Source organism: Talpa europaea, assembly GCF_964194135.1.
Source record: "Talpa europaea genome assembly, chromosome: 1".
Classification (NCBI taxonomy): domain Eukaryota; kingdom Metazoa; phylum Chordata; class Mammalia; order Eulipotyphla; family Talpidae; genus Talpa; species Talpa europaea.
Window position 1 is genome coordinate 33,546,192 of NC_140073.1, and position 24,429 is coordinate 33,570,620.

Below are 24,429 nucleotides of genomic sequence, written 5' to 3' on the forward strand. Positions count from 1 at the left end.
CCGCTGCTCCCCTCAGCAGTGTGCTTCGGTCCTTCTGCCTGCTCTGCTCCCTGCTCTGGCTCTGGTGAATTCTATCACCCTCCCACGCTTCTGACTGTACCCAGTGCTTGTATAAATAAACGAATAATAAATAAATAAATAAATAAATCTTAGTAAATAAATAAATAAATCTTTTTTTAAAAAAAGATATCTGAAGACTGAGTCAACTGAATTGCTGATGGGATCAGTGGACTCTTCAATCATGTTAAACCCAAAACCTTCTAATTATGAGGATTTTACACCGCACAAAGCTGAGTGATGGGCAAGAGTTGCCATTGTGCTCAGTGGTGCACAGATGCATGATGAAAAGAGCTGTCCTTGGAATTTGGGTTCACACCTTCCACCTTGCACATGGAATGAAATTTCATTTTATTACAAAGACTGTATACTTCCTAAGCAATTATGTTTCATAAATATTCTTTGTAGCTTTTATTTCTTATACATTATTCTTTGTTCTCAAGTGCCTACGTTTTTCTTCAAGGTAGAAAATGTTGTTAGCCCAAATAAATCGAGATTCTCAGGGAATGACAGAGTTTCCTGGAGGAGGAATGGAGGCTCAACATGTTACCCTGTGCCTGACAGAGGCAGTGACTGTGGCAGGTGAGTAGTCTTACAAGAAGAGATCCTGTGGGTTTGGAAATATCGTTTGTCTTAAGGGAAAAGGAAAACTTCCAATAATATGTTTGCTTCCCTCCTCCTCATTTAGCCAGAGGCAACACAAAGCTAAGCCTTTCTGTGAGCATTTCTACCCTATGCTAGATACAGTAGTGCAGGGAAATATTATTTTGTAAATACTGAAAGAAATCCTACTCAAATCTACATCTGAGACTTTTTGCCTAATCTTTATTTTAAAAATTAACAGCATGCACATGTGATAGTTACCTAAAGAGAGTAACTTTTTTTTTTTTAAATAGATGGTGACAACTTAGAAAATATGGAAGGTGTAAGCTTGCAAGCAGTAACACTTGCAGATGGTTCTACTGCTTATATACAGCACAACTCTAAAGGTATGTGACACTTACACAGCCCACTGATTAATGCCAACAGTTCATAGCCTCAGAGTTGGAGCACTCAGCAGCTATAGCCCTTCTCAATACCTCCTGAAGTTTTGCATGTGATAAGTTTGAAATTATTCACAATTAGTGGGGGGGGGAACTTCTTTTGTTTTTATACTTATTTACTTAAAATTATTATTTAATGCTTTTTTAAAATATGCGTAAAACTAAAGATACTTGGTTTTGCTTTTATAACATTGTCTCTGACTCAGTGTTTCACTTTGCTCCAAGAAATAGCCCAGTTCTCGAACTCCTTGTTTTTCTGGAAACCTACTGAGCATAGTAGGCAAGGGACTTGTATAGTCCCTGGGAAAGAGAATGACAACTGGTTTCAGCTGCACTGACATATCTCTCTTCCCAGTTTCAGTTTCCCTATAGTCAGGGGCACTGTTCCTCAGTGACTCTGAAGTGTCAGAGGCTTGACTTGCGTAGTCTGCTGTGATGAGCCACTCTTCCTCTTGATCTTGTGTAATTGAAAATTGGAGGGGAGGAAGGATGGCTGAGGGAGGATTTTCTGCTTTCTGTAGGACCACTGGATGTGTTATTGAATTGCCTCAGAACATTGAGGGAAGAATCAAGATGAACATGATCTTAAGTAGTGTATGTTTTTATAGTTGATATTATTTTGAAATTGTAAAGTTTTAAAAATTTTGCTTGTGCTGATTCATTGGCTTAAATCTTTTGTTCCAGATGGAAAACTCATAGATGGACAGGTCATTCAACTGGAGGATGGTTCTGCTGCCTATGTTCAACATGTACCCATACCTAAAAGTAGTAAGTATTTGATACTTACTTTCCATCCTGGTCTTCAAGCTTTAGGTCATGCTGCTTCCAGCTGCCTTTTACTCTCTAAACTTGGTCCTGGTCTCTATCCTCCTTCTGAGAAGATCTAGAGACCATGTTACCTTAATTGAGACTTTCTCTCAAAGATTATAGAAATTACTAGACTGTACACTGGAGATAAACAGGCAGCAGTTATCAATTCTGTTATTTGAGCTAAATCCTTCATGTCTCTCATTTCCTTCTCCCTCCCCTTACCCCTTCAATACTTATACCTGCTATGTATTCCTAAAACAAACATTCTAATATCTTATCTTTAAACACTTATCAGAGAACCCTTAATGAAATTACTTAAATGTTCAAGGACCCATAAAGCAAGTATAGATTTTTATGATGTGTTTAATGGTTTATTGACTGTGTGGTCAGAGTTATCAGAATGTTCTTAGAAGACATGGGATCTAAATGTAAGCCTTGTTCTTGAGCAGGGGACAGTTTGCGATTAGAAGATGGTCAAGCAGTGCAGTTAGAAGATGGAACTACAGCATTTATTCACCACACCTCCAAAGGTAAAATGGCTTTGGAAATAGGAATAAAATAAGGGAGAAGTGGGGCACAGGGAATAAAAAAGACCTGGGTTTTGTTTCTGAAGTGCTTTCATGTCAGAGGAGAATGATGCTTGTTCTCTGAAGTACAGGATGGCAGATTTTGGCTCAGGCTAAGGAAAAACATTCTAATCATTTCAGCTGTCCAATAGCAGGTTGGATAAACAAACCCCTAATTCCGGAAACTTCAAATGGAGGCTGCTTTTAAAATAAAATATTTAACATTTGAAGGTTAAATTGCAGATTTTCTTATCCTTATTATAATTTCTTTAGCAATTTCCTTTGCCTGTTATGTTGGTCTTTAATTAAAATGAAGTAAAAAGAATTTAGAAAAAGAAAAAAAACAATAACAACAAAAAAACAAAAAAAAGTTAAAACTATCTAAAGCAAATATGGCAAAATATTAATGTTTATTAACTTTGTGTAGGGAGGATCAGAGATTTGAGTGGAGTAACTAGGAATAATGAGAACAGCTCTGCAGACAAACTATCTGGGTTCAGATCTGGGTCGCCTGTTTTTAACTGTGTGACCTTAAACAACTTACTTAACCTCCCTGTGCTTCAATTTCATGATCTATAATGTGAAGATTATAATAAGTTTCCACTTCATAGGGTTATTGTGAGGACAGAATGTAAACCACTTTGAACAATTTTGTCACATAGCAAATGCTCAATAAATGGTAGCTATTGTTATTTATACAGTATTTTATTACAGAATGATGTAACATGGTTTAGAGTGATGTAACACATTTTTCAAGGGAGAAAGAATTAATTTAGAATATTCAAATTTGTAAATAAACATGTTTAAAGTTGGAAAAAGTTATGAATTTTTTTTCTTTAGCAGTGAAAGTTAATCATGGGTTCATTGCATTTAGATAAATTTATGATTTCACATAAATATCTGTATTTTGATATAGTTATCTATAGGGGAAAAAACATGGACTTCAGCATCATACCGACATGAAGTCAGATCTTGGTTTTTCTACATATTGACTTTAACTGTTAACTGATAGTTTTTTTTTTAATTTCCTGCATCCTAAGGAAAGTGACTTCACTTCCCCAAACCTCAGTTTCCCATTTGAACAATAGTTCATCCTTCTGTGGATGATAGCAGTCTTACATAACCTCACAGAATTGTTGTAAGAACTGAATTAAATAGCACCTGTAAAAACAAGTGTGCCACCACACCAATAACTACTGGATAAAAGTCAATTCCTTTTTTCTTTTAAGCATGTTACTGTGGGGCCTCCCTGGTGGTACAAGGGGTTAAGTGTTAGCAGCACTATGAAGCTGTCCGCAGCCACTGCAGCATGAATTTAATCCCCGGCCAGGGGACTGAACCCACATGGTGCAGTAGACCTCTCCTGTCTCGCCCACTGCTCCCCTCAGCAGTGTATTTCAGTCCCTCCGCCTGTTCTGTTCCTCACTCTGTCTCTGGTGATTCCTCTCACCCCCCCGCACCTCTGTCCTGTACCCCAGTTCTTGTATGCATAAATACATTTTTAAAAAACAAATATGTCACTGTGTATCACATTACCTTCAATTTTGTGCCATTCTCTTCCACTCCCTCAGATAGTTATGACCAGAGCGCGTTACAGGCAGTTCAGCTGGAAGATGGCACCACAGCTTACATCCACCACGCAGTGCAAGTCCCACAGTCTGACACCATCTTGGCTATTCAGGCCGATGGGACAGTGGCAGGTCTGCACACTGGAGATGCCACAATTGACCCCGATACCATCAGTGCTTTGGAACAGTATGCAGCAAAGGTATGGCATTTACCATCTCACAAATGTCCTTGATATAGCTTCTTTATTTTTTTACTAAAAGGAAAGAACAAAAGTGCATACTTTACCAAATAAGAAACTACTAATTCAAAGTAAAAATCAGACAGCAATAAGATCAGCATTTATCTGAAAAAAAGTATAGACAAAAATACCGGAAGGAAAAAAAAGACATAGGGTCAGAGCTTATAGAAAAGAATTGGAAAAGAGGGGCCTCCCCGGTGGCGCAGCGGTTGAGCGCTCGGTTGCGAAGCTGCCTGCGGCCTCTGCGGCGCCGGTTCGATCCCCGGCTGCTCCCCGGCCACCGGAGGAGGGTCCCGCATGGCGCGCAGACCTCTCCTGCCGCCCGCTGCTCCCCTCAGCAGTGTACTTCGGTCCTTCTGCCTGCTCTGCTCCCCGCTCTGGCTCTGGTGAATTCTCTCACCCTCCCGCGCTTCTGACTGTACCCAGTGCATGTATAAACAAACAAAACAAAATAAATAAATAAATAAAAACATGCCTCTATAAAAAAAAAAAAAATTAAAAAAAAAAGAAAAGAATTGGAAAAGATATTGGAAAAGGTGAACGGTGTCTAGTTAAGTTTTATATTTAAAAGGCTGGGTGTTACCCTCTGCTTTGAACGTATGTCTTGCATATGGTATTTTTTGTGATGAAAATTTTCACGTAAGTGATGAATCCTGAATCCCCTGTGTACTTATCACTCAGCCTAAAAACTATCAAATTGTAAAACTTTTTTTCTCTTTTATTAAATTTATATATTTTCTTACATTGTTAATTTTCGGGCAGTATATGATTTCTCCCCTCAGCTGTAGTCCTTGTTGTTCGCCCACTACTTTAGCACCTGTGATCCATCACCATAGTCCCCGTGCCCTTCCTTCTCTTTCCCTGCTGTGTGCTTCAGATCTATGGTAAACTTGTAAGTTTTATCTTTACCCTGACCCTTTGTTCGATGTCTCTATATTCCACATATCAGTAAAACCATCCAATATTTATCTTTTTTCTTTTGACTTATTTCACCAAGCATAATACCTTCCTGCTTCATCCATGTTGCCACAAATGGCATGAGTTTATCTTCAAAGTGTAAAACTTTTTTAAGCTTTATTTTACTCTTGTAGGTGTCTATTGATGGAAGTGAAAGTGTAACAGGTACTGGAATGATTGGAGAAAATGAGCAAGAGAAAAAAATGCAGGTATGTAAAGCTACCTTTTTTATATAAACTCTTTCTTAGCATTTGTGGACCTTCCTTGGATGATAGCAAAAAAAGTCAACTCATTACCTCTATAAAAAACTCTTACCAATTCAGAAAAAAAAAGTATGTAGTAGGCAGCAGCTTTCTCCAACTCCCTCAGGTCTCAGGATTCTTTTTATGGGTGCTGTGTAGCTCTAAAGAAATAGAAATAGCACAGAAATCCAGATAAAGCTTGTGTTCTGAAACCCAGGGCAGTTTTGGAGAACAGGTGATCTTCTGACTGCCCCCTGCCATGGTGGCTTGTGGATCCTTTTTCTCAGACTCTGTCATTACCATGACAAACTAACCTTCACTTGCAGTATTTTTTGCTACGTCTGTTTTTGTTTGTTTCCTCTGTTTCAAACTGATTTCCCTCCATATTTCCCTTTTCAACTTTGGAAAGATGGTCCAGCTAATAATCATTATTTCTACTAAGCAGAGCTTTTGTACTTTTTATATCAGATGCTTCTTGGGCTGCTATGTCCTGTGGATGCCTGCCCGTCATTCATATGCTCACCCTGGTCTGGTCATTGACTTTTCTGTAACCCAACAATAGCCTAGAGCAGCAGTGCCTCTCAGAGTGTTACAATAAGTCCAAAGTAGTTGCAGATGCATTCTGGAAGATAAACATTTCAAAAATTCAAAACTTGCATAGTTCAAGACACTGTTTTGGATTTGTGTGTTTTTGGAGGGGGTGGTTCTCTGTGGGAGGGTGTTCTTGCAGCCTGTATCATCATTATAACATATTTTTGCATTAACTTGGCTCTTTTTTTCAGCATTTATCTTTAATATTTTGCTGACTAATCCCTCATAGCAGTTTTTGCATTCTTCTGAGAGTCTTATATTTTACTCTTAAAATTATTGCTTCAGGACCAAACTTTTTAAGCATTAGCATCACTACTTAGTAATATTGGGTCATCAAGAAGGGAGATTTTACAATATAACAGTAAATGATAAAATAATAGGAATCACTGAAATAACTGGTAAAAATTTGGTGCCTCTAAACATTGCTAAATAGTCAGTATTTCTGCTTAACAGCTGAAGTGCTCTGAAGTGACAGTACTATAAATACATTGCAGTTCACTAAACCCATTGGCTTTGAAACTATGTGATTCTTAGCAGATTTTTCAAGTCCTTGAATTCATATTCATGAATAAATCTTCAAGCCTCTGAATGCATAAAAATGACACTTTTTCCAGCACTATATAAAATCCACCAAAGTAAAACTACTAAAATGCAAACACATTGTAAATATACATAAGAGATGTAGGTTAGTGCCTTGAAATGACCCAGTAAGGGTTTTCTCTCTTATATGCGACTAACAAGTTTTGTTTGTTTTATTTTATATTTTTCACATCATTCTTCATTTTTGTACAATGTATGCTTTCTCCTCTTAGGTGTAGTCCCCAAGAAATTCCCACCACCAGTTCACCCATGCACCATCACCATAGTCCCTTGTACTCTTCCCACCCCTGTTTTGATCCCTCTTCCTCCTCCTCCCCTGCAGAATGTCTCTGATTTAAGTTGCCTGTTGATTTTGATTTTTAATTTATTATAATAACTTTTTTTTTCCTGATCCCATATTTGGTTCTTCTACATTCCTCCTATAACTATCCGATATTTTTCTTTTTCTTTCTGGCTTATTTCACTGAGCATAATCCCTTCCAGTGCCATCCATGTTACTGCAAATGGCATGAGTTCATCTTTTTTGATTGCTGAATAGTATTCCACTGTGTATCTATACCACATCTTCTTGATCCAGTCATATATTTTTGGGCATTTGGGTTGTTTGCAGCTTACCTATCATAAATAGTGCTGCAATAAACATAGGGGTGCAGGTGTCCTTTTGAATTAATGTTTTTGTGTCCTTTGGGTAGATACCTAGGAGTGAAATTGTTGGATCATATGGAAGCTCCATGTTTAGTAGTTTGAGGAACCTCCACACAGCTTTCCATAGTGGTTGGATCAGTTTGTATTCCCACCAGTAGTGTAGGAGAGAGATCCTTTTTCTCCTCATCCTCGCCAACATTTGTTGTTGCTTGTTTTTTTAGTATGTGCCATTCTCACTGGTGTAAGGTAGAATCTCATTGTGGTTTTGAGTTGCATTTCTCTGATTACAAGTGATATTAAACATTTTTTCATGTGCCTGTTGGCCATTTGCATTTCCTCTTTGGAGAAATGTCTTTTAAGTTCTTCTGCCCATTTCTTGACTGGATTGTTTACTTTTGTAAACAATTGCTTTTGTTGAGTCGTGTGAGTTCTTTGTAGATCTTTGTGATCAGTCCCTTAACATTAGTACTATGGGAAAAAATTTTCTCCCAATCAGTGGGGTGCCTGTTTGTTTTGGTTAATGTCTCTTTTGCTGTACAGAAGCTCTTTAATTTGATGTAGTCCCAGCTACTTATCTTTTCCTTCACTTTCTTTGCTTAGGTGATGTGTCTTTAAAGATGTTATTGAGATGTATGTCGTGTAGTGTTTTGCCTTTATTTTTTACTATATATTTTATGGTTTCAGGTTTTATGTCTAATTCTTTAATCCACTTTGAGTTGGTTTTTGTGCATAGTGTGAGGTGATAGTCTAGCTTCATTCTTTTGCATGTAGCAGGCATGACTAACAAGTTTTTGAATAACAGAATATTTGTTGAAGAGAGTAATAGTAATTACATTTGTGTTAAACTAATATAGAATGGGTCTATAAAAAATGAATGAATTTATCATATATTGGAATACATGGTACCTTGGGATGTACAACATTATAATAAACTATTATCATAAAAGCCTATTACCATCAATTAATTTCTGAACCCAGAAACATAACTAGGAGGAATTCAGAACTGTTGAAGCAAAATGTTATAAAAAGCTCCAGTACCCTTATATGCAGACATATAATCATTTGGTATTGGTGCCAACAGACAAAGAAATAGGGCCTCTCCAGTGGTACAGCAGGTTGGGCGCAGCAAGGTGAAGCTGTCTGCAGCCTTTGCAGCGCAGGTTCGATTTCCAGCTAGCCAGGGAGATACCCACATGGTGCGGCAGACCTCTCCTGTCTCACCTGCTGCTCCCCTCAGCAGTGTTTATAGTCCGTCTGCCTGTTCTGCTCCCTGCTCTGTCTCTGGTAAATTCTCTCACCCTCCCATGCTTCTGGCCTGTACCCCAGGTCTTGTATAAATAAATAAATCTTTAAAAAAAAAGTAAACAAAGAAATAAAAGAAAGTAACACAGGATTTTTTTTTCCTAGCTTTTTCTCCTTTTCCCTTTATAACTCTCCCTGAAGGACTAGCTCTGGCTGTCCAGTATGGTAGCCTCATGTGGCCATTGAACACTTGAGATGTGGCTGGTCAGAACTGAAATGTGCTGGGAATAGCATACATACCAGATTTCAAAGACTTATGAAAAACAATGTAAAATATCTCATTCATAGTTTCTCGTATTGATTAAATGTTAAAAGATAATATTTTGGAAATACTGGAAATAATATTTGGAAATACTAATGAATAAAATGATTACTAAAATTAATTTTACTTATTTGTTTTTTGCATTTTAAATATGACTGCTAGAACATTTTTAATTATTTATATGTCTCACATTTGTGACTCACATTTCTCTTCATTAGGGCAGAATCAGAAGCTCATTAATTCTCTAACCTCTAAAACAATTGAGTACCATATTTGAGGTTGAGGACATAGTACATGTTATTAAAAAGTCAAAATATCACCCAGAGAACCACTGCAAATAAATAGAGCCCATAATTTCTGAGCTTGTCTCTTGGTGCTCCTTCTACTTCCACCAGAGTTGTTTATTAAATTGTATCTTAGTACTAGGCTGTGCTTTATTTTTTTTTTTAAATATATTTCCCAATTTTATTTTATTTTTTTAAAGATTTATTTATTTATTTATACAAGCACTGGGTACAGTCAGAAGCGCAGGAGGGTGAGAGAATTCACCAGAGCCAGAGCAGGGAGCAGAGCAGGCAGAAGGACCGAAGTACACGGCTGAGTGGAGCAGCAGGTGCAGGAGAGGTCTGCGTGCCAAGTGGGACCCTCCTCTGGTGGCTGGGAGCAGCCGGGGATTGCACCAGCGCTGCAGAGGCTGCTAGCAGCTTGGCAACCCAGCGCTCAACTGCTGTGCCACCGGGGAGACCCTAGGCTGTGCTTTAAGGGAAAGAGATCTGTAGCTAATGAAATAGATTTTTTTTTTAACAGAGCCTTGTTTCAAGGCTCTAGATCTTTTCCATTGTGATGTTCACAGTTTAGACATTTTACTTTCATCTGTAACATAAACATACTAGTTGTGTAGCTGAGCTGACCTCTTACATGAAACCAGATTTCATAGGACAAGAAAGATCTAGAATATTTAAAGCAGCTGTGTTCTTGGGGAGGCACTTTTACCCCCCAGAGGATATTTGGCAATATCTGGTGACAGTTTTGGGAGGACATATTTACTGGTAGCTACTGGATAAATATCCTACAAGGTCCCCAACAGGAAAGAATTATCCTGTTTGAAATGTTATGGTGCTGAATTTGAAAATCCTGATCTAAAGTATCCTATTTAAAAACTGTATTGATGATGGGTGTCTGTGTTTGTGGAAAGCTGACTACTCTCATAGCCATCATGCTACGTCATAATTAGTTAAGTAGAAAACAGCCTGGTATTAAAATAATTTGTAATAGTAAAAATCCATGTTTAGATTCCACTGTGCTGGGTAATAGCTGTGTGACTCTGAGATTTTTTTATCAGTTAAATGAGAATAATATTTAAATCTTCACTTTACCCATCTCATGGGATTATGAGAACCAGATGAGACTTTCATTTGATTATTATTTTGCATTGCATGAGAACATAATTTGCAAATGTGTAAGCATTATACAGCATTAATGACCCATTGCAAGTTCTGTTGGAATACCAGGTCTTTTTTCATAGTTTCCATTCGTTTTGACTTCATTCAAAACTAATTTTATCTGTATTGGAGATCAAAGTTCTTTGGCATTTTTAATAAGAAGTCTAAGAGCTGGAAAGCCAATAAAACTAGATCAAGAAAAAGAGATTGTAAGGCTATTAGCAGAGTTTACAAGAAGCCAAACTCCTGAACAGCTGAGCTTCACAGGAAGCAGAACTGCAGAAGCTGAAGGCCAGTCCCACTCATGTTTCTTCCTCCCACCCTCCATGGCATCTCTGCTGCCTTCTTTCCTCTAGGCAAGCTTCCACTGCATCTTCATTGAGTTTGCATGTGGCTCTTGCATGCTTTCTCAGGTTTATCAGCCACAACCTTTTATCTCTTAGGTCATATTTCAAGGGAGGAGAATTTATGACTCTGCTTGACTTTTTTTTTTTTTTAAGATTTATTTTTATTTATGCACATAAGAGCTAGGGTACAGGCCAGAGATACAGGGGGTGGGAACATTCACCAGAGACAGTGGGGAGCAGAACAGGCAGGTTGACTGAAATATACTGCTGAGGGGAGCAGTGGGTGAGACAGGAGAGGTCTGCTGCACCATGTGGGTTAGCTCCCTGGCTGGGAATCCAACTCTTGCTGCAGATAGCTTGATAGTACTGACACTTAACCCCTTGCTGCTACCCAGGAGGCCCTGCTTGACTTTTTTTTTTTAATATTTTATTATTATTATTATTATTATTATTATTATATTTAATTTATTTGTACAAGAGCCAGGGTACAGACCAGATGGTCAGAGGATTCACCAGAAACAGAGCAGGGAGCAGAATAGGCAGACTGACGAAATACACTGCTGAGGGGAGCAGCGGGCGAGACAGGAGAGGTCTGCCATGCCGTGTGGGTTGCTCCGAGGCTGGTGGGGATCGAACTGACACTGCAGAGGCTGCGGACAGCTTCACAGCGCTGCACTCAACCGCCTGCGCCACCAGGGAGGCCCTAGCCCTGCTTGACTTTTTAAACCAAAGGCAGCTTGCAAGTGAAGCATATTTTATGTATATTTTTTGTACTTTCATCTAGCTGAGTGATCTTGAACAACCTAGCATTTGTAAGCCTCATTTTAATCTCTTTAGGTAAAACAGGTAAAACAGGTATTAGACAAATGGTTATTGATAGGGAAAACACAAGATTGAGCTGTGGAGCACTTAAATTCCAGAGATTCTGATCTATAGGCCAAGGATGGAACCCAGAATTTTTTTTTAATGATATTTTTAGTAGGTTATTTTTTTATTTTATTTATTTTATTTTATTTTGTTTTTAAATTTTCTAGAGGCATGTCTTATTTATTTATTTATTTATTTATTATTTGTTTGTTTGGTTTATACATGCACTGGGTACAGTCAGAAGCGTGGGAGGGTGAGAGAATTCACCAGAGCCAGAGCGGGGAGCAGAGCAGGCAGAAGGACCGAAGTACACTGCTGAGGGGAGCAGCGGGCGGCAGGAGAGGTCTGCTCACCATGTGGGACCCTCCTCCGGTGGCCAGGGAGCAGCCGGGGATCGAACCGGCTACAGAGGCTGCAGGCAGCTTCGCAACCCAGCGCTCAACCGCTGCGCCACCGGGGAGGCCCAGTAGGTTATTTTTTTAATTGAGAGAAGTACAAAGGAAAATAAAACCAAAATTGCCAATAATCTTAGTGTACATATACAGGCATATAAAATACACTATTGTATACTTTTTTTTTTTTAAGATTTTTTTATTTATTTATACAAGAACCGGGGTACAGGCCAGATGCGCAGGAGGGTGAGAGGATTCACTGGAGACAGAGCGGGCAGATTGACTGAAATACACTGCTGAGGAGGGCAGCGCCTGAGACAGGAGAGGTCTGCTTCGCCATGTTGGTTGCTCTCTGGCCAGCCGTGATTGAACATGTGCTGCAGAGGCTGCAAATTGCTTCATAGGGTGGTGCTTAACCCTTTGCACCACCAGGGAAGCCCGCTATTGTATACCTTTTGAAAGACAAGGTTATCATGTTTATTTTTCAAAAATCCAGTGATATAGGTAGGTAAAAAATAAAAAGTGCAGGACCACCGCCCAACAGTAATTATTGTTAGAAATCTGTAGGGGTGTGAGGGAGTTGTTTATTTTTTAAAATCTTCGTGACAATGCTAATGTGCCCCTTAGTTCCCTAGGAAAGGGAATTATTACCCTTTCTTAGGGTATAATTCTTTACCTAATGGAGAACATACTTTAAATTGTTTTTCAAGTTGCTTTGATTTTATCCTCCAAAAGTATAGATTATTTATATCCTAATATACATGTTTACACATATCAGATAGCAAAAGTTCTCTCTGCTATGTGCATTATACCTTTATAGTATTTTCAGTACTGAACCTGACAGTAAAATGTACTGATTAGCTTCAGACCAACCAGGTTTCTCTATAACTAAAGACAGTCTGCCAGTTAGTTATCACTGGACTGTGGAAGCTTGAGACTAGAGCCAGTCCACTTTAAATCTTTCATCAAAGCCTTTGACCATGGGCAAGTTACATTACCTAACCACTCTGAACCTCATTTTTCTAATTTCTAAATCATAGATAATATTTATTCATTGGGTAGTTGTGAAGGGCCAATTAGATAGCACGTGCAAAGCACCCACTATGGTGCATCCATAAATGTGACTTCAATAAATGTAGTTGACCTCTTTATTATTGAGATCACTTTGGAATTCAATCTTAGATCCAGTCCTTTATTTGCCACCAGAATTTGCACCTCCTCAGAGTTCTGAAATGTTAAAGCTAGAAGGTCCTTGACTTATTTACATTGATTTTAGAACTACTTGGGAGGGTATCCTAGGGTTTGTTTGAGGTCCCTTGGAAACTAACAGCCCTGAGCCACCCACACCTGCCAGGGCCACCAGCAGTAGCAGCAGGAAGCGATTATCAGTTCTATAACAATGGAATGCTCTGTGTCCCAGGGGATTGGCCTCTTTTTGAAGAATTGTTAAAAAAGGAAAAACATCACTGATTTAGTACAGTATGTCCTTTAAACTAGCAGGCAAACAGGCCCTGTATGACTTGCACATGGTCACATGGTAAATTTATGGCAGAGCTGAGGTTATCTCTTACTTCTCAGCATACATTAAGCATAAATAGTGATTAAGTCATTTTCTGTAGTTGATTTTAGAAACTGATTAGTATTTCACTGGTGTTAGCTTCGAAACTGCCCTTGAGACATTTCCCTTGTGATGATAACATCAGGTTATTTTTCCTTTGACAAAGACTACATATACCCAGTACTGTGTAACCCTGAAATACCTGTTAAATAGCCTGAGCCTAATAATTTAGCTATCGAATTTTAGATCCTGTTCATTTTTGCCCTTAACATATTTGCAGAATCATCTGTTGCTTTCTACTCCATAGCCATTGTCCTAGGCTGATATCCATCACCTTCCTTCCTCCTTATTTATGATTCTACAAACTTCTTTTTGTCTCCTTGCCTCTTTCATTGTTCACTCTGTTCTGTGCTATTAACAGAGGTCGCTTTCTAAAACACAGATCTAATCTAGGTCAGTCCCTTTCTTTAAGATTTTTAATGTCTCCTTTTATTTTCATTAACTAGAATGACATCTAAAGCTTTTCCCAAACATGGTCCTGAATTTCTCTTTTTCATGTTATTCATTTATTATTTCATATTATTCAGATGAGATATGACACTCTCATATTGTTTCCATTTCCTCCAGACACATTTCATAACATTGGCTGTACTCTTCCTGTTACCTGGACAACCCTTCCCACCACTTTCCAACCTTCAAATTTCACCTCTAGACAATTTGCCCTGAACTACAGTTCTCCCCAGAGAACTTCATATGAATTACTGGGCTAGTAATGATTACTTTCTTTTATAATCTCTTGCTAGTTGGACAATTTCACTGGATATAATAGAAACCTTATCAAAGCAAGGGCCATCTCGTATTTGTTTTGGTATGAAGTAGGTACTTAAGCAATCATTTGTCAAGCATTATTTCAAAATGTCTGCCACAGTGGGAGTGAAGAGGAGATTAGATTGGAACTAGGATAAGAGAAAGTGGTAGACAGAAAGCAGGTTCCAAGTAGAATAAAACAATTTATTGGAGAAGATAAATGTGAGTCAGGATTAAGAGATAAGGGCTTTACAAGGAAACATTTCCATTAAAAGGGGAGATAATCTCATCCCACTCATTCTATATATTGAGATAAAAACACAGGGGCCTCCCTGGTGGCGCAGCAGGTTGAGCGCAGTGCTGTGAAGCTGTCTGCAGCCTCTGCAGTGCGGGTTTGATTGCCATGGGTTCGATTCTCACATGGCGCAGCAGACCTCTCCTGTCTCGCCCACTGCTCCCCTCAGCAGTGCTTTCGGTCCATTTGCCTATTCTGTTCCCCACTCTGTCTCTGGTGAATCCTCTCACCCTCCTGCGTGTCTGGCCTGTGCCCCAGCTATTGTATAAATAAAAAATAAAAATCTAAAAAAGCAAAACAAAGCAAAACCTAAGTGACTTTTTTAACTGTGTGTCCCTTAGCTTCTTGGAGATTTTCCAAATATTGTATGCTGTACAGCATTACAATTTCAGTGCTTTTCTTTTACAAGGTTCCTTTTGCTAGCTGGGTATTGTTACTGTAGGTTCTCATCATACTGTCCCTTGTGAGGATGCCTTTGAGTCAGGTCTGCTTTGGATAATTAGAGCTAGTGTTAGTAGATGTGTTGCAATTGCCCTTACTAGTAATTGTCATAACATGTCAAATGCTAGTGACTTCAGCTGATTTAGAAATTAAAACTTCTGTTTTTACTACCTCCTTTCCCCCATGCAGGTACAAACTCAGAGTCCCAGTAGTTCTTCCTAACCTGGAGCGTCTGTGCCTTATATTACCACCCTGAGCTCCTGAAGTATACAGTGTGTCTCGGAATGGGAGCAAAAATAACTGCATTTCCGGGAAAATTTTTCAATACTTATTCTAGGTTACAAATTCAATCTTATTTCTTTGTTTTGGCTTAATCAAATCTGATGCTAAGCCCTAATGTGTATTTCACACCAGAATTAAAGTATCTTATAAATTGGCCTAGAAGAGAGCAACAGAAAAGATTCACATGTGTGCCTCACCACCACCAGGTCCGCAGATGTGCCCTCATGGACTTAATCTGTCAAACCTGGGGAGATGGTGAGCACACTCACTTCCCTGGTGCTCTTAGGATAAGAGTAACAGGAACTCTTGTGTTCTGATTAGGAGTCCCATTTTCTTTTCTTTTCTTTCTTTTTAAGATTTATTTATTTATTCATACAAGAACTGGGGTACAGGCCAGAAGTGTGGGGAGTGAGAGGATTCACCAGAGGCAGAGTGGGGAGCAGAACAGGCAGATTGAGTGAAATACACTGCTGAGGAGAGCAGCTGTGAGTAAGGAGCGGTCTGCTGCGCCATGTGGGTTGCTCCCTGGCCGGGGATCGAACTCATGCTACAGTGGCTCCGGATAGCTTCATAGGTTGCGTCTTAACCCCTTGCGCCACCAGGGAGACCCAGGAGTCCCATTTTCAATTACTGTCTGCCTTTAGAATTCATATAAAGCCTAAGTCCAGTTCTGCTAAAATGCAACCACACACCAATATATGCACACTTTATAAACATACTGAATAGAAACACGCCGGATGTTAATAGTTTTCTCTGGATGGTGGAATTATAGCTCACTTGACCTTTTTCTCTTTACTCTCTGCAGTGATATCCAAATTCCTCCAAGGTGCATATTTTAGAGTCATAATCCGAAAAAGCAATAATAGTGAAGTTTTAAAATAATCAGTTAACTTAAAAGAGTCCATAAAAAACCTTTGCTTCCTGAGAGATAAACAGCAACTTTCTTATTCCAATTATTCATCATGATGATCTTTTCTCTGTTGTTTTGAAATTTATCAATATTAAAAAAGCTTTAGGCAGTCTTCTTTTTGAGCTGTTGTGACAATCTGCACAGATAGGATGTCTTAACAGTGTCACCACATGGCCCACAAAGCCAAAAGTCATTCTTCATTTCTAAAATATGTGGTCATCTTTTTTTTTTTTTTAAGATTTATTTTTATTTATGTTTGCAAGAACTGGGGTGAAGGTGCGGGGTGGGTGAGAGGATTCACCACAGAGAGGGGAGCAGAACAGGTGGATCTGCTGAAATACACTGCTGAGGGGAACAATAGGTGAGACAGGAGAGGTGTGCTGTGCCATATGGGTTAGCTCCTTGGCTACCATGTGGGTTATCTCCTTGGCCAAGGATTGAACTCATGTTGCAGTGGCTGCACCATATATATTCTATATATATCCTATATAAATATATATTCTATAAAAACAATTTATATTCTATATAAATAATTTAAATCATACTTCTGGTTTCATTTAGATTGTCTTACAAGGCCATGCAACAAGAGTAACTGCTAAATCTCAACAGAGTGGAGAGAAGGCATTTCGATGTGAATATGATGGATGTGGAAAATTATATACAACAGCTCATCACCTTAAGGTATACGTAAAAAAATGATGTATCAAGGTATGGGAATACTTAGGACATTAATGAATCTGAAATACTTGTAGCATTCCAAATACCACTGTTTTCCGCCACTTAGACACAAAAAATTTATAGATTTAGGAAACTGTCAATTCTTTGAGAGTCTGGACAATGTTTTCTCCATGTCTGTCTCCCTGATGTCTAGCATAATAACTAGTACATGGTAGGTACTTTATATATTTGAATACATTTTTGTCAAATATGAAATTTATAAAATTGTATGAGAGAGTTTATGTCATCACTATGAATAATAATTTGCTGGAATCTAGCAAAAGTTGATGTTAATTTGTCCTGTTTTAAATATTTAGGCCAAGTATTTTGATTGCAGGTAAATATAACACACCATGACTCATAATAATAGTAATAGCTAATATTTACTGAATAATTTGCAAGGTGTCAGGAAGTATGCATTTAGTATATTTGTAATAGCAGCCCTGGAGCCCTTATCTATGTTAAACATTAACATGTTGCTGATCTCTTAGTGCTTCATTTTCCTTATCTATAAAATTGGACAATAAAAGTTGTGAGAATTAAACCAGTAAAACACTACATGTAAAATGCTGAAAAGAATAGCAAAGGTTCAGTAGATAATGGCCTTTGTCATGACTATTCACTTATCACAGTAATCATCTGTGGTAGGTACTATTATGTCCCCACTTTACAGACAGGATTTCAACACTTCAAGAAGGCAAGTGCTAGGCCCTACCAATCAAGAGTCATGAAACCTTGCTTCAGATCCAGTCCCCTTTAGCGCCAGCTCCCATGCTCTTAACCTCACAGTGTATATCTCCTCCCTACTCTACTCCTAGCTCTCCAGGGTGTATTCCATACAAACACCTTTTTTTTTTTTAAGTTTCATTATGTCTGAGAGTCCTTTTTTTCAAGATTTGTTTTTATTTATGCATACAAGAACTAGGGTGTAGGCCAGAGGTGAGGAGTGGGGGTAAGAGGATTCACCAGAGATAGAATGGGGAGCAGAACAGATGAAGCTACTGAAATACACTGCTGAGAGGAGCAGCAGATGAGACAGAAGTCTGCTGTGTCATATGTGGGTTAGCTCCCTGGCCAGGTATTGAACTCAAGCCACTGTGCTGGCGATAATTTGACAGCTCTGAGGCATTAACCCCTGTGCCACCAGGGAGGCCCCATATACATACATACCTTTTAACACTCTAGCAAACCTCAAACCTCCGATATCCCTGTTCCTTACTTGAAATGAATACTTCTTGACATACAAGATTTAAGTCTATATTCAGAAATACTAGAGTACAGCCTTTGAAAAAAGAAATTATCTTCTGTTTTTCAAAAATAACATACAAACAACAAAATAATTCAACAATGAAAAAAGGAAAAAGGCCTGTGTTGAATACATGTTCCTAAGGAATGCCAAAAGGCAATGGGATCGTATGTGTGCTTCAATGGCAGGTCCATGAGAGGTCACACACAGGAGACCGGCCTTATCAGTGTGAGCATCCAGGCTGTGGGAAAGCATTTGCAACAGGTAAATACATGCATTTCCTTTATTTCTTGGTTTTACTATAGGCAAAGCAGAGAGAGACCAGAGGCAGGAGCCGACTCCTTGCCTTTACCTGAATTAGCAGACACACATGATCATTTTTTTCAGTTTTTCTTAACTGCTGCTTATCCTGCTTGCCTTGTTCTCTCTTTCTGTTCTCATTTTTTGCTAAGAGCTGCATCTGCCTACAGTGTTCAGAGATTTCACTACGCAGTATGCTTTGTATTATTTCATTTATTTTAAAGTGAAAGAATTTTTATTTAGTTAATATTGGTTTATAGCCTAAGTTTCAGGTGTACAGCATTACAATTTGACATCTGATTACACTGCAGCATGCTCTCACCACACCTCTTGTTTCTGTCCATCACCATACAGTAAACCCGCTTCACCCATTTTGCCCATTCCCAAGCCACTCTGGTAACCACCAGTCTGTTCTCTGTATCTGAGTTTGGTTTGGTTCGTTCATTTAGTAAGTCTTAATTTTTCATCAAAGTAATACATGCATATATGGTTTTTTTAAAAAATCAAATAGTACAAAAGAGTATATTTTATATAGTAGTAAACCCCTCCCCATCCTTTTCAACTCTCAGTTCCTCAACCCAGAGGCAAAAACTTTGACACTTGTCTGTGTCGCGCTTACCTCCATTTTTCTTAATAATGTGCTCTTATTACCATTTCTTCACTTGATGACATAAGGTATTTTCTGCTGCTTTCCTGTTTTTCCCCCTTCCCCTCACAAGGTTGTATCAGCAGTTTTAACTCTTCTGCTGGCTACCATGTTCATTTTAATAATATAACCCCTAAACCTGTCCTAGTCTTTTAACTAGAGACCATATGTGGACTTCCTACTGTATAAGAATAACACCACTACTCCGAGCCCTCTGCTTCACCTGCTGGCTTGTTGACTGTACTTGCACCCTGTGAAGTGGGTAGCATTCCTGCCACAATGAAATCTTCTCTCGTTTGCCTAGATAGTGACTCTAAAAATGAAAAGCCATAACATTTTCATCTGTCATCACTATTTAATCCTGTTCACTGAAAAGCAGAGTTGAATGCTGTGATTGGATTTACTTGTCTGTGACTCCCAAGTCCTGATCCACCTGCCAGTGTTCATGCAGATTCCCTTTCTTGGCAACTGTTCAAAACCAGGCCATGTCTAAGGTGGCTTCATATTTGAAGCACGCTTCCCTTGTATGACTTGAAACTGTTTGCTTTTCCCAGTAGTTTCTGTTTATCATGATTTTCTCTTTGGGAATGAAAAAATGTATGCCTTCCAGGTCATGTAATTAATTTCCTCTAGTTTCTGAGTTTATCTGGTGTTTGGAATCCTTCTATTCAGTTGGAAGTTTCTTCATTTCTTACTCTAATTTGGAAGATTCATGTTCATTTTGGACCATTCTTGTACAGCTCATCTTTCCTAAGTTGTTAGTAACCTTTCCCTTTTATTTTCTTCAGGGCATCCATTACCCCCATAGTCATTTCCTAATGTTTGTGCTGTTTTTTATTTAATGGGTAAAAGGACTTCTACAATATTTGAGGATTTTTAGATTTTTAAGTTCATTTCTGTTCCTTGAATTACCTGTTGCCTTGGGAATTAGCGTTTTCATTCTTAGTCTTTCTGCAAATGTTTTCTATCTGCCCACTAATTTTTTTTTAAAGATTTATTTATTTATGCATACAAGAGCTGGGGTCTAGGCAGAGATGCAGGGGTAAGAGGATCCACCAGAGACAGCGTGGGGAGCAGAACAGACAGACTGACTGAAATACACTGCTGAGGGGAGCAGCAGGCGAGACAGGAGAGGTGTGCTTCATCATGTGGGTTTCTCTCTGGCCAACTGGGGCTCAAACTTGTGCTACAGAGGCTGTGGATTGCTTCACAGTGCGGTGCTTAACCCCTTGCGCCACCAGGGAGGCCCTGCCCACTAATAATAAAAGATGAGTCAGTGACAAAGTAGACTGGCAGAATTGGACTGGTTACTTTGCTTTTGCTTTCTTTAGCAGGAAAAACATAAATTGGATCTTGAAAGCTGACACAGAATTTAACATTAGGACAGATCTTAGAGAACCGTAGGGAACTGCGTCATAACAATAAGATGGGGTCTTTCCATAGATGCATCTAGCAGAGCCAGGATTGGTCCCAGGCCTTCTAACTTGCAACCTATTCCTCATCCCATATCTTGACTCTACTTCCAGCTTTTAGGGCATGAGTTTGAACATTTAGTAAGATTTGAGCACTTTGAGAAAAGAACACATGCAAGCTCTTCTAGACAGAGATGAAACTATTGAATTTTCAACCTGACAGTCCTGAACTACTCAGACTCTTGTACATTTTATTTTTTTTTAAGATGTTTTTATTTATTTATGCAAGAACTGGGGTACAGGGCAGAAGCACAGGAGGGTGAAAAGATTCACCAGAGAGAGAGCAGGGAGCAGAACAGGCAGATGGACTGAAGACACTGCTGAGGGGAGCAGCGAGCAAGGCACTAGAGGTCTGCCACGCCATGTGGATATCTCCCTGGCTGGTGGGGAATTGAACCGGCACTGCAGAGGCTGCAGACAGCTTCACAGCACAGCGCTCAACCTGCTGTGCCACTGGGGAGGCCCAAACTCTTACACATTTTAAATAATTGTTCTCATATATTTGGTGTTTACTGTATTTTTCAGTAGTGTAATCATCATGTACATTTTATTTTTTTAAAAGATTTATTTTTATTGATTTATACATATAAGAACTGGGGTGTAGGCCAGAGGTCGGGGGTGAGAGGATTCACCAGAGACAGAGTGGGGAGCAGAACAGGTGGATCTACTGAAATACACTGCTGAGGGGAGCAGTAGGCGAGACAGGAGATGTCTGCTCCCATGTGGGTTAGTTCCTTTGCTGGGGGGATCAAACTCATGTCACAGTGGGTTGGAATAGCTTGATAGCACTGAGACTTTAACCCCTGTACCACCAGAGAGGCCCATGTGCATTTAGAGGGATTTTGTGTAATTAAATTCTTTCCAATTTTTCCTAAAGGTTATGGATTAAAAAGTCATGTCAGAACTCATACAGGAGAAAAGCCATACCGGTGTTCAGAAGATAACTGTACTAAATCTTTCAAAACTTCAGGAGATCTACAGAAACATATCAGAACTCATACAGGTACTGGTGTGAGCAGAGTATCATGTCTATGACAGGAATACTTAGTCCAAAGAGCAGACTTGATGAAGGAGTCTCTGAAAGAGTGTCAGAGGCTCTCTTAAACTCCTGGAATTCCATGTAATTTTCCATTTGTACATGTATGCTTTCCAGGGTGATTGCCCACAACTTTGCTAGACTCTTAAAGAGGTCCATGTCCCAAAAAAGATTAACAGTGGCTCTGGACTACCAGCTCTCTCCATTTTCAGGAATTATTTGAGCAACACTCTTATTTACCTAGGATTGCACATCTATTCAGTAGCCCACCTGACCAGAACCTAAGGCACCAATTCCTTCTGGATTTGGTATGACTTCCCATGCATTAAGCTGCTGCTGAAAAGTGTCCAAAATCTTTAACAGACCCACAGGAAGAAAAACTTGTTACTTCTTTATAATCACCTCTCTTCCTTTTCAAATGTACTGCACTCATTTCCTAAATGGTACTTCATACTATCACTTCTTCTCTCACTTCCCTTCCTTGTATTTGATAACTTATGGGATTGATATTATAAAGGTAATTATTTGCTTTGGATCAGAGCTAGAAGAATTTCTGAAAGAGCTATTATAAGCTCTTGACTAATGTAAGATAGTTTAGTTTGAGGTTTTAGTACAGATATTTTAAACATAATGTAATAATTTTGCCCCTAAATATTTCTTAGTATTCTGAAATATTTTAGTAAATTTCTATTAAAGATTCTTCCAGTTATCAAAGTTTAACTTGTAGTTCGACTATGATCTCAAACTGACTTTACAATGCTCAGAAGCCAGAGCTGTAGGTCTCTGCTTCTAATTCATCCCTGCACTTATTTTTATCCACTGTTTCAGAAGTAGATGTCTTCAAGTTTCTGCAAATTCTGTTTGGATTCACTATGTAAAACCAACTTGTTACATAAAACCATAATGTAGTTCCATTAATATTTGATCAGAAATGTCATAATTATGATGCTTTTCATGTGCTTATTCTGCAGGCTACATATTCATACACCAGTTTTTAAATCATGAGTATTTTTATAGGTGTAAATGGAGTTGAGTAAAGAGCTTCATGGACTTTTATTACAAACACAGCTGACTTCAGAGCAAAAACAAAGCAAGATGCTACAAAGTCAGAATATTAGTTATTGTTCTATGGAAATTGTTGGAATATTTGGCTCCTTGTCATAGCATGTCGGAATTGTGAAAACTTTAAGGATCATCTAGGCCCAGAAAGGAGAAGGGACTTGCCAAGATAAACTCTGTTCTCTTTAAGTTAACATATTCAGTGAAACACTCACTAATGAAGAAATCAAACATTTCTGCTCCTTTTAAAATGATTTCATACTTAAGGGCAGAAATTGGTTTCTACCAACATGTAAAACATAATTTCATTTGACCAAAAAGAAACAAAAAAACAATATTTTATTTACATTTCTTCCTGACATTTATTTCCCTACCTCTTTTTAGCTCATATACCCATCTGGATTATATCAGGGTTGAGTTTTGAATGCCCTTCAGGTTTTCCTATGTAGATTTAAATTTGGGATAGAAGATGCTATTTATAGGAAAAAAGAAATACCTGAAAGGAATTCTCAGTACAAGAAGCATCTTGAGCATGATCCTAGGCAGAATTGAAAGATGAGGCATTTCAATTTTCTGTACATTTTCCTACCATTTCATTTACTTGCTTCTGTGTTTTCAGGAGAAAGGCCCTTTAAATGTCCCTTCGAAGGCTGCGGTCGGTCTTTTACAACATCAAATATCAGAAAAGTACATATAAGGACACATACAGGAGAAAGACCTTATTACTGCACAGAACCTGGATGTGGGAGGGCATTTGCCAGTGCAACCAATTATAAAAACCACGTGAGGATACATACAGGTAAGTCTCTGATTCTTGGTCTGCTATCTTTTTTAAGATTCAGTTGTTTTTTAAAGATTTATTTATTTATGCATGCAAGAACTGGGGTGCAGGTCAGAGGTGTGGGGTGTTAGAGGATTTACCAGAGACAGAGTGGGGAGCAGAATAGGCAGATGTACTGAAGTACACTGTTGAGAGGAGCAGCAGGCAAGGCAGGTCTGCTGTGCTATGTGGAGCAGAACAGGCAGATCCACTGAAATACACTGCTGTGCCATGTGGGTTAGCTCCCTGGCTGAGGATCAAATTTGTGCTGCAGTGGCTGCTTATAATGTCATAGTGCTGAGACTTAACCCCTTGTGTCAGCAGGGATGCCCTTGGCTTAACATTTTTTTTTTAATTTTTTTTTTTATAGAGGCATGTTTTATTTATTTGTTTGTTTGTTTGTTTTGTTTATACATGCACTGGGTACAGTCAGAAGCGCGGGAGGGTGAGAGAATTCACCAGAGCCAGAGCAGGGAGCAGAGTAGACAGAAGGACTGAAGTACACTGCTGAGGGGAGCAGCGGGCGGCAGGAGAGGTCTGCGCGCCATGTGGGGCCCTTCTCCAGTGGCCGGGGAGCAGCCGGGATCGAACCAGTGCCGCAGAGGCCGCGGGCAGCTTCGCAACCCAGCGCTCAACCACTGCGCCACCGGGGAGGCCCTTGGCTTAACATTTTAAGGAACTTTTTTCAAAAGTGGCTGCACCATTTTATAATCTCACCAACAATATGTAGAGGTTCCTTTTTTTTTTTTGCAGATCCTAGCTATCTAGCTAACATTATCTGTCATTTTAACAATAACCCCTTAGTATGTATGAAGTGGTATCAATATCATTGTGTTCTTGATTTGCATTTCCTGATTGCTAATAATGTTGAGCATCTTTCTATGAGCTTATTGGCCATTTGTTTATTTTC

The 24,429-nt window shown here is 38.9% G+C and overlaps 1 protein-coding gene across 4 annotated transcripts in view; it reads left to right on the plus strand.

Moving 5' to 3' along the window:
• The window catches only part of ZNF143 (zinc finger protein 143), a gene marked incomplete at both ends in the record, with an annotated part of 54,547 nt that overhangs the window by 14,005 nt on the left and 16,113 nt on the right, over positions 1-24,429 (plus strand). For 2 of the 4 annotated variants that reach the window (XM_084235630.1, XM_084235631.1), the window contains 10 exons: positions 525-639; positions 954-1,046; positions 1,785-1,868; positions 2,357-2,440; positions 4,048-4,244; positions 5,375-5,449; positions 16,785-16,904; positions 18,375-18,450; positions 21,482-21,607; positions 23,319-23,498. In XM_084235630.1, the coding sequence (XP_084091756.1) occupies positions 525-639; positions 954-1,046; positions 1,785-1,868; positions 2,357-2,440; positions 4,048-4,244; positions 5,375-5,449; positions 16,785-16,904; positions 18,375-18,450; positions 21,482-21,607; positions 23,319-23,498 (1,150 nt within the window). Of the gene's footprint in view, positions 1-524; positions 640-953; positions 1,047-1,784; positions 1,869-2,356; positions 2,441-4,047; positions 4,245-5,374; positions 5,450-16,784; positions 16,905-18,374; positions 18,451-21,481; positions 21,608-23,318; positions 23,499-24,429 lie in introns of those variants that run through there. The other 2 variants (XM_084235632.1, XM_084235633.1) reach the window with 2 other exon arrangements.